Source organism: Zea mays, chromosome 1 (assembly GCF_902167145.1).
Source record: "Zea mays cultivar B73 chromosome 1, Zm-B73-REFERENCE-NAM-5.0, whole genome shotgun sequence".
In the NCBI taxonomy this organism is placed as follows: domain Eukaryota; kingdom Viridiplantae; phylum Streptophyta; class Magnoliopsida; order Poales; family Poaceae; genus Zea; species Zea mays.
Genome location: NC_050096.1, coordinates 284,886,264 through 284,897,515, shown reverse-complemented (window position 1 = coordinate 284,897,515; position 11,252 = coordinate 284,886,264). Strand labels below are relative to the sequence as shown.

General features: G+C 47.0%; 1 protein-coding gene across 1 annotated transcript; it reads left to right on the top strand.

Moving 5' to 3' along the window:
- Positions 1-627: 627 nt before the first annotated feature.
- LOC100191170 (uncharacterized) lies at positions 628-4,163 on the top strand. Its single transcript, NM_001136605.1, has 4 exons — positions 628-1,179; positions 2,248-2,397; positions 2,656-3,190; positions 3,974-4,163. The coding sequence occupies exons 1-3, from the start codon at positions 854-856 to the stop codon at positions 3,173-3,175; spliced, it is 996 nt and encodes a 331-aa protein (NP_001130077.1). The 5' UTR covers positions 628-853; the 3' UTR covers positions 3,176-3,190; positions 3,974-4,163.
- The last annotated feature ends 7,089 nt before the right edge of the window (positions 4,164-11,252 follow it).

Sequence of the window (11,252 nt, the reverse complement as noted above, 5' to 3'; positions counted from 1 at the left end):
GATTTTACTCCGCAAGAGCACAGAAACCAAATGTATCCTTTCACCGAGAGTATTCTAGGTGTCGTATTTTTCGCAGGAAAGCGGCACGCTAGAGATAAACTAACTCAAACTTGAATGAGTTGTAAACTTGATAAATATATACACTAGTATTTAGACGGGCTAAGTATGTATTCCAAAGATAGAAAACTATGTGTATGGGAAGAAATAGATAGAGACCCGAGGTTAGTTTATAATTAGTTTTATAATTAGCCTATATGTAATATATGTAATTATCGTTCAAACATTCGATGTGACATGAACAAAAAAATTTAATTCGCCAAATTGTTACTCCACAAACATACCATTATCATTTTTTTTCCTTATATTCCTTGCCAAAAAAGTGAATATTCTAGCTGTACTGCACAGCACGCGCGGCCTTTTGTTTTAATTTTATTACAGCCAATTCCTTCCGTCGGAAGAGTTCTCTGACTAAAATGTCACCTTTGCCCCTCACCCACTGAAGACGCGACCGTGACCGCGAGAAAGTTCCAAAAATACCTAGCCTACCCTAGCCTCCGACGCGTCTGCCCCGGACACCGATAAAAAATCTTGACAGCAACGCTTCGTTGATAAAATTAACCTACCCCGAACAAAACAACGCGGCGGCACCACACTAAAAATCCACCACTCCCGAGCAGCAGCAGCACGCTGCTACAAAAGGCACGAGCACAAGCAAGGCAAACCCTCTAGCGAGAGCTTGCTAGCCACACCAGTGACAAAGAGTATACTCGCCCGATCCCGCCGCGCGCCGCAGCTAGAGCCTAGAGCTAGGAGGTCGATCTGATCGCATCGGCCGGGGTCTGCCGCCCTGCCCATGGCCGGCGCCGCCGGTGACAGGTCGGAGGAGGACGTCGGCGCCGACTGGCCGTTCGGTGGCGTCGACGCCTTCACGGAGTACTCATCCTTTTTCGCGGAGCCCGGCTGGCCGGGCGGCCTAGCCGGGGAACTCATCCCGGTGCTGGATCTGCCCGAGGCAGCAGCACCGCTGCCCGCCCAACTGTCCACGGAGCCATCGGAGGAGCCTGCGCCCGCCAGGTCGGGGGACGCCGGCGCGTCGTCGAGCTCGAGCGGGGACGGCGCCGCGCCGGGGAACGGCGACGGCGACGACGATCGGAAGGCGGCGCCGGCCGCCGAGGCAGCGTAAGTGCACGCGCGGCAGCTTCTGCACCTAAGGTAGCATACGCCGGCGAGCGGCAGGCAGCAGCAGCAGGGCTATAGTTTCGGAGCACCACCGCGTGAAGGTAAGCGAGACTCCGCAACGCGTTTGTGCACCGCGCGTCCGGGACGGGACGGGACGGGAGGGGCAATCTCGTCAAATACCAGCGGGCGCGGGCGGCGGCACATGTCCACGCAGATCCGCGATTTGCGTGCGCGGATTGACCCAAGTTTCACGCGGTTTCATTTGTTTTCTTCCCCGTCTATCTACTCTGTTCTGCCTTTTATTTTTAATTCTGCGTGCTGCATTTCCGTATATATACTGTTCACGTCTCCGTATGCATATGCACGAGATTGTTTTGTTTTGTTCTGTTCGGATTCGAACGCAGTCTGTGCATCTTCATTCGCGTGTGTCAAATAGATCCAAATCAACGGTTTCATTTCAAAGGTGCATGTGGTCAAACTAATGGATCATATATATACACTCCAAAACCTGCTCCAAAATTTGTTCATCGAAGAGAAGGGAAAAGTACGCATGCGGCATACATGTATCTGTCATGTGTATGTCTACGACTCATCTAGCTATGTGTCTATGTTCTAGCGCGGGGCGACGGATGGAGAGGTTTTGTGCTTTCCTCCTCGCTCCCACCGTCCTTGCTGATCTGTATGCTGTCATCAGCAACGCTGGCGGCGAGCGGCGTCCGGTGGGCCGCGGTGCGGCCGGACGGCGTGTGTGGTCACGTCGTCTGCCCGCCGTCCTGGTCCTGGTCCTGCCCCTGCCATGATCAGCCGACCAATTTCCTTGTCTTACCTACCTTTGCCATGTTCAGTGCGCATTGAATCTTGCACTCCAGCCTACGCAGCATTAACTGCTCGCAGGCATGGATCTGTCGAAACGCTCTGTACTGTTGATCCAGTATTGCTGCTGCTCATAGACGATCTGTCCACTGTATGAACTGCCGCCAGTACTGTCTTCGTACCAAAGTAAAGTCCAATCAAATCTACGTAAAAGTATATTGATGTCTGTAATGTATGAACTTGCATATGATGCAGGGGTAGGAAACCGGCGGCGAAGAAGGGGCAGAAGCGGGCGCGGCAGCCGCGGTTCGCGTTCATGACCAAGACCGAGCTCGATCACCTCGACGACGGCTATAGATGGAGGAAGTATGGCCAGAAAGCTGTCAAGAACAGCCCTTTCCCAAGGTTGGTTCCATTGCTTAAATAGATGGACGGGACCTAATAAACTGCTAAGCTAGTGTAAAACCTTATTAGCTATGTCTTGCATTGTCTAATTTTATGTACAAACATACGTATATACTCAGCATAATACTATTAACGCATATATACGTGAACATGTATGTAGTTTTTTTTTCTTTGCATTACGTACGGCAACTAATATAATTATTATGATAACTAGCTAGCACAAGTAGTCAAAATTAAGGGGCTAAATTTCTTGAGCAGGAGTTACTACAGGTGCACCAACAGCAAATGCACAGTGAAGAAGCGCGTGGAGAGGTCCTCCGACGACCCCTCCGTGGTCATCACCACCTACGAGGGCCAGCACTGCCACAGCATCGGTCCATTCCAGCGCGGCGGCGGCGGAGGCGCAGCCGCGGCGCGGTACCACAGCGCGGCGGCCGTCGCGCTGGCGGAGCAAATGTATTCGTCGTCGACGACGTCGTCGTTCATCCCAGCAGCGCGGCAGCAGCTCTTCAGCTTGCCGCCGTTGCACCCGCAGAGCTCCCCGCCGTCCTCGGAGACGACGCCGCCGCCGGTCGTTAGCTCGGTGACTACTACATCTTTTCAGCGTGCTAACGACGGCGACGAGCTGTGGCGGACAGGCACAGGCTACGGCTCCGGGGTGTCCGTGGCGCAGTCGCCGTCAACGCCACCATCAGTGCCTCCGCCGGTCGTTTCGGTTCAGAAGGCGGGGCTGCTGGACGACATGGTGCCCCATGGTGTAAGGCATGGCACCCCATGATGGTGGCAAAATATGGTAATTAAAGAAACTGAGCTAAATATGATACTGACTTGCTGCTTTCTATTTGGTGTGTACGTAGTACGGAGTATACGTTGTAGGAGGAATAATAATGGCACTTCATGCATGCTGCCACACGTATACGTATATATATATGATCGTATTCATGCCTCCGCTGGTACGTACACATGTGGACTCAGTGGCTTAGGATCTTTTTCAACGACATATTTCAATTGTAGTGCACTACAAATACTAGATCGAGTAGTTGGCACTTGGCAGACTAGAGCACATTTATACAAGTACAGATCTAGCATATGCATATATATATATGCATGCATACATGTGATACTCCCAATTAAGTTGAGGTTTCTTATGGAATAGTTGTATGCGAGTTATTTTATGTACCTTATTACTATTATATCGATCTTCTCTATTGCATTTCCAGCTGCCCTGGTTAGCTTTGATTTGTCAGTCAGTCCCTCTCTCCACATGCTCATGCATGGCTGAAAGCTACTATAGCTACTAGCTAGGGAATGCTGAATGCAAAAATGCAGCACATACATAAATGTAACGCCGGCCCTATATTCCTTTCAACGACTAGTTGGTTTTCGTTGGAATCCTCTAAAAAATCGTTATAAACACCAATCGGAAAGGAAAGACGTACTTGTGTTTTGCATTCATACTTGTGCACATGTATATAGCTAGGACCATTTCCTATCTTATCCTTCAGCGTATAGAGTGACTTGACTTGACTTGACCTGGAGTCTGATCGATCTAATTCAGCTTCTACGTTTTTTTCAGACATATATATACCTGTCGGCCGTACCAGCAAGAGGCGGATAAAGTGATCAACCAGCTAGCAGCTAGGGTTTTCTCCTGCTGGATTCATCAGTAGTAGTTAGATTTATCTATTACTCTACCAGACACTGCATGCATATATATACTCAGCTTATCTGTTCAGATTTGCTTATATTCAGTGTCACTCTCCAACAATCTCCATTGCACCTACATGTGGATGTGTAGCAGTACTTGTATTTCTTGTCAAAAAATCAGAGAGGTATATCTAGAAGCTTCGCATGCTCCCTTCCTCTATAAAACCAACGTCTCTGTATTTATAGGAAGGGTTCACCCTTTTACATGAAGAATTATGCAACTAGCAGGACCGCTAAGTTGATATAGATTATTACAAAATTGATCTCTATATAGCTCAACCTGCTAGGGTACCGTACCTGTGTCATACAAAAAAGAGATTAGTGTAGAGATACATATCTTAATATCCCCTCCTAATCATAGCTTTCCAAGTTGAGATTGTATTTAGAGTTTTTTTAGATGACGCGTCAAAAGGGTTTTGGTAAAGTCATCCGTAACCTAGACTCCCGAGTGGGTACAGAATCAATTTGGAGATTTTTTTTTTTTTGTAACTCTTTCTCTCACAAAATGATAACCAACTAGTTCTTGCACGAAACTCGAAATCGAAAGGCAAATATTTTGCTCCCACGCGTTGTCACACCATAGATGCGATAATTTTTTTTACTTTTAATATTTAAATCTCCGTTGTAGATTTGTCAAAGCCACAGTGACATATTTTCTTGCACTCCAAGAGAGATGAGATTATTGGGAGTTTGGGACCAACAAATTAAATACAGGAAAAGCCTCCTATATGATCTTGTACCATTTAAGCAGATTTGTATGGTTATTACACATTCCTTGCATTATGGTGAATGTCTTAACTATTAAATCTCTTGAAATGTTTATTTAAACGACTAGCAGGCATGAGGACGGTGGCCTTTATTATGAATCTCTAGGTTGCTTTTTGTCTACATATTTGTCTACACTATATATAATATATGCCGGTATATATACATCTACTCTAACTTCAACTGGAACCGGAATTAATAGAGAAATTAATAATGTTCAGAGACATACATAATAATATCTTCATAGGATGATATAGCTAATAAAGTGGCTATGCAATGCACGGCAGATGCCAACCATATCTACCGCCTGGTAGCTTTATTTATATTTCTGTCCTATACGTAATTAACGTAACAAACCCCACCACTTGAATGAATTGGGTGTGGATGGAATGTTCCCTTTCGCTCGACCACGCGCATCTCCATCTGCTTCGACTGCTACGTGAGGTGTCCACATGCATGAGCGCAGAGGGCCGGCCGGGCCGGGTGGCGCGCGCCTTTAGTAGCTAGCCTGGTCCTGCCCTAAATTAGAAAACGACGTCCGCGAACCGGCCCACTGAATGCATGCGCCGACCTCGCCGCATCTCCTCGTCGTCCCTCTCTTTTTGCGATCGAGGAGACCTCGCCATCGTCGCCACCCGTACCGTATCTTAGCTTAGCTTGCTGGCGGAACCTTGCGCTTCGTCGTCCGCGGCAGCAACGGTGGGGAGCGCTACGCCATTGTACGTGTGCGTCTCCATGGATCGTGCATGTGCCCGTCGTACGTGTTGCTCGATCGCGATGGTTTTCGGTGGTGGTGCTCGCCGGCTGGCTCCCGCCGTCTCGTCGTGTGAAACGGGGGTGGACTGGACGAGGCGACGGATGACAGCCGTGTGGCGTCGGGAACTACGTACTACGCGTCGGTGGGAAAGTTCGCGGAAAGCGCACAAGCAGGCAACTAGCTAGGCAATCAGCTAGCTGCTCCACCGTCCACACCACACCCCTGCCGTCTCCGGCCGCGAGCCGGCGCGCACAAGTGCCAGTCGCCGTTCGTGCGCCACCTGGCTCGCTTGTTGACCTGCTGACCTGCTTCACTTCTTGTAGTCTCTCTGTATATATAGAAGATACAGTACTAGTTAGTAGGATAAAGATAAAAGATATAGTATCTCACGACCAGACCAAGCAAGCAAGCTGTATCTTCTTCGAACTTGCACTCTTCGGCGCACAAGGGCGTAGAGTAGTGGCGCACATGCCGGGTCGTCGACTGCAAGTAGAGTGTGACACGGATGCACGGCACCGGCATGGGCTGCAGGCGGGCCGAATGGTTCACTCGCCCAGACGCCCCACCGTGCGGATTCAGTAGGCGGGCGATTCTTCCGCAGCGGTGGGGAAACGGGCCGGTACGGCGTTAACCGTGCACTTCGGCTCTCTTCTTTCGATGCCTCGCGCGACCAAGGCCTGTGGAGTTGCACGGACCGTTGCGTTGCGTCATGGACCGTCCCTTGCTCGCGGTCACAAGCGAGGAATAAGGCCAACGAAAAAAAAAACCGGGTCACTCATATCCACCGATAGATATTGATTCACCCATACCCAAGGTAGCGGTGGAAATGAGTCAAACTGAGCGCAGCTCCACTCGCTGCGACTCGATTAAGTAACAAATCGAGCCTAACTCGGTTAGCTCCTCTCATGAGCCTAAAAAGTTGGCTCAGCTCCACTCGGCGAGCCAACGAGCCTGATCATAAGTGTGAAATCGCTCTCCAAAATATAATATAAAATCTCAAAAATAATTTAAGTAAGATATTTTATATTAGTAAAATAAATATACTACTAATATAACATAGAAAATAGGTTAATTTTGCATAGTAATCTCAAAAAACATAAACTAATCGTCTACTTAGTACATATAATATATGCTAATTAGGATTTTATGTAACAATTTATTGTTGGTGATAGTCGCCTAGAGGGGGGGGTGAATAGGACGAAACTGAAATTTACAAATATAAACACAACTACAAGCCGGGTTAGCGTTAGAAATATAAACGAGTCCGCGAGAGAGGGCGCAAAACAAATCGCAAGCAAATAAAGAGTGTGACACGCGGATTTATTTTACCGAGGTTCGGTTCTCGCAAACCTACTCCCCGTTGAGGAGGCCACAAAGGTCGGGTCTCTTTCAACCCTTCCCTCTCTCAAACGATCCCTCGGATCGAGTGAGCTTTCTCTTCTCAATCACTTGGAACACAAAGTTCCCACAAGGACCACCACAAGTTTGGTGTCTCTTGCCTCAATTACAAGTGAGCTTGATCGCAATGAAAGAATCAAGAAAGAAGAAAGCAATCCAAGCGCAAGAGCTCGAAAGAACACAAGCAAATCACTCTCTCTAGTCACTATGGCGTTGTGTGGAGTTTGGAGAAGATTTGATCTCTTTGGTGTGTCTAGAATTGAATGCTAGAGCTCTTGTAGTAGTTAGGAAGTGGAAAACTTGGATGCAATGAATAGTGGGGTGGTTGGGGTATTTATAGCCCCAACCACCAAAAGTGGCCGTTGGGAGGCTGCCTGTTCGATGGCGCACCGGACAGTCCGGTGCACACCGGACATGTCCGGTGCCCCCGCCACGTCATCACTGCCGTTGGATTCTGACCGTTGGAACTTCTGACTTGTGGGCCCGCCTGGGTGTCCGGTGCACACCGCACATGCACTGTTCCTTGTCCGGTGTGCCAGTATGGGCACGCCTGACTACTGCGCGCGCTGCGCGCGCAATTAATGCGCCGCAGGTAGCCGTTGGCGCGGAGGTAGCCGTTGCTCCGGAGTTGCACCGGACAGTCCGGTGCACACCGGACATGTCCGGTGAATTATAGCGGACTAGCCGTTGGCGATTCCCGAAGCTGGCGAGTTCCTGAGGCCGCTTCTCTTTGGCGCACCGGACACTGTCCGGTGTACACCGGACAGTCCGGTGAATTATAGCGCGAGTGCCTCTGGAAATTCCCGAAGGTGGCATGTTTGAGTTGGAGTTCTCTGGTGCACCGGACATGTCCGGTGGCACACCGGACAGTCCGGTGCGCCAGACCAGAGGTGCCTTCGGTTGGCCCTTTGTTCCTTGGTTGAATCCAAAACTTGATCTTTTTATTGACTGAGAGTGAACCTTTAGCACCTGTATAACTTATGCACTAGAGCAAACTAGTTAGTCCAGTTGTTTGTGTTGGGCAATTCAACCACCAAAATTATTTAGGAACTAGGTGTAAGCCTAATTCCCTTTCAATCTCCCCCTTTTTGGTGATTGATGCCAACACAAACCAAAGCAAATATAGACGTGCATAATTGAACTAGTTTGCATAATGTAAGTGCAAAGATTGCTTGGAATTGAGCCAATATAAATACTTACAAGATATGCATGGATTGTTTCTTTGTTTTTAAGCATTTTGGACCATGCTTGCACCACATGTTTTGTTTTTGCAAACTCTTTTGTAAATCTTTTCAGAGTTATTTTTGTAAATAGTCAAAGGTAAATGAATAAGATTTTGCAAAGCATTTTCAAGATTTGAAATTTTCTCCCCCTGTTTCAAATGCTTCTCCTTTGACTAAACAAAACTCCCCCTAAATGAAATCCTCCTCTTAGTGTTCAAGAGGGTTTTGATAATATTATTTTTGAAATACTACTTTCACCCTTTTTGAACACAATAGGAAAACCAATTGATAATATCTTTGGAAAACACAAAGTTTTTGAAATTGGTGGTGGTGCGGTCCTTTTGCTTTGGGCTCTTACTTTTGAAATACTACTTTCACCCTTTTTGAACACAATAGGAAAACCAATTGATAATATCTTTGGAAAACACAAAGTTTTTGAAATTGGTGGTGGTGCGGTCCTTTTGCTTTGGGCTCTTACTTTCTCCCCCTTTGGCATGAATCGCCAAAAACGGAATCATTAGAGCCCTTGAAGTGATTTCTTCCCCTTTGGTCATAAATAAATGAGTTAAGATTATACCAAAGACGAAGTCCGATCCTTTTGCTTTGGGCTCTTACTTTCTCCCCCAAGGACAAAGTCCTTTTCTTCGATGCTCATGCTTTTCTCCCCCATGAATGGAGAGTGACTTGGAGCGTCGGCGAGGGATGAGTTACGTAGTGGAAGCTTGTGTCTTCGCCGAAGACTCCAATTTCCTTTCAATACACCTATGACTTGGTTTGAAATAGACTTGAAAAACACATTAGTCATAGCATATGAAAAGAGATATGATCAAAGGTATTCAAATGAGCTATGTGTGCAATCTAGCAAAAGAAATTGCGTGAATCAAGAATATTGAGCTCATGCCTAAGTTTGTTAAAAGATTGTTCATCAAGAGGCTTGGTAAAGATATCGGCTAATTGATCTTTAGTGTTAATGTAAGAAATCTCGATATCTCCCTTTTGTTGGTGATCCCTTAAAAAGTGATACCGAATGGCTATGTGCTTAGTGCGACTATGCTCGACGGGATTGTCGGCCATTTTGATTGCACTCTCATTATCACATAGCAAAGGGACTTTGGTCAATTTGTAACCGTAGTCCCGCAGGGTTTGCTTCATCCAAAGCAATTGCGCGCAACAATGGCCTGCGGCAATATACTCGGCTTCGGCGGTGGAAAGAGCAACCGAATTTTGCTTCTTTGAAGCCCAAGACACCAAGGATCTTCCCAAGAACTGGCAAGTCCCCGATGTGCTCTTCCTATTGATTTTGCACCCCGCCCAATCGGCATCCGAATAACCAATCAAATCAAAAGTGGATCCCCTAGGATACCAAAGCCCAAACTTAGGAGTATAAGCCAAATATCTCAAGATTCGTTTCACGGCCGTAAGGTGAGCTTCCTTAGGGTCGGCTTGGAATCTTGCACACATGCATACGGAAAGCATAATATCCGGTCGAGATGCACATAAGTAGAGTAAAGATCCTATCATCGACCGGTATACCTTTTGATCCACGGACTTACCTCCCATGTCGAGGTCGAGATGCCCATTTGTTCCCATGGGTGTCTTGATGGGCTTGGCATCCTTCATCCAAAACTTGTTTAGTAGGTCTTGAGTGTACTTCGTTTGGCTAATGAAGGTGCCCTCTTGGAGTTGCTTTACTTGGAATCCTAAGAAATACTTCAACTCCCCCATCATAGACATCTCGAATTTCTGTGTCATGATCCTACTAAACTCTTCACATGTAGACTCGTTAGTAGACCCAAATATAATATCATCAACATAGATTTGGCATACAAACAAGTCATTTTCAAGAGTTTTGGTAAAGAGTGTAGGATCGGCCTTTCCGACTTTGAAGCCATTTGCAATAAGGAAATCTCTAAGGCATTCATACCATGCTCTTGGGGCTTGCTTGAGCCCATAAAGCGCCTTAGAGAGCTTATAGACATGGTTAGGATACTCACTGTCTTCAAAGCCGGGAGGTTGCTCAACATAGACCTCTTCCTTGATTGGTCCATTGAGGAAGGCACTTTTCACGTCCATTTGATAAAGCTTAAAGCCATGGTAAGTAGCATAGGCTAATAATATACGAATTGATTCAAGCCTAGCTACGGGTGCATAGGTTTCACCGAAATCCAAACCTTCGACTTGGGAGTATCCCTTGGCCACAAGTCGGGCTTTGTTCCTTGTCACCACACCATGCTCATCTTGCTTGTTGCGGAAGACCCATTTGGTTCCTACAACATTTTGGTTAGGACGTGGAACTAAATGCCATACCTCATTCCTAGTGAAGTTGTTGAGCTCCTCTTGCATCGCCACCATCCAATCCGAATCTTGTAGTGCTTCCTCTACCCTGTGTGGCTCAATAGAGGAAACAAACGAGTAATGCTCACAAAAATGTGCAACACGAGATCTAGTAGTTACCCCCTTATGAATGTCGCCTAGAATGGTGTCGACGGGGTGATCTCGTTGAATTGCTTGGTGGACTCTTGGGTGTGGCGGCCTTTGCTCTTCATCCTCCTTGTTTTCCTCATTTGCATCTCCCCCTTGATCATTGCCATCGTCTTGAGGTGGCTCATTTGCTTGATCTTCTACTTCATCAACTTGAGCCTCATCCTCATTTTGAGTTGGTGGAGATGCTTGCGTGGAGGAGGATGGTTGATCTTGTGCATTTGGAGGCTCTTCGGATTCCTTAGGACACACATCCCCAATGGACATGTTCCTTAGCGCGATGCATGGAGCCTCTTCTTCACCTATCTCATCAAGATCAACTTGCTCTACTTGAGAGCCGTTAGTCTCATCAAACACAACGTCACAAGAAACTTCAACTTGTCCAGTGGACTTGTTAAAGACTCTATATGCCCTTGTGTTTGAATCATATCCTAGTAAAAAGCCTTCTACAGTCTTAGGAGCAAATTTAGATTTTCTACCTCTTTTAACAAGAATAAAGCATTTGCTACCAAAGACTCTAAAAT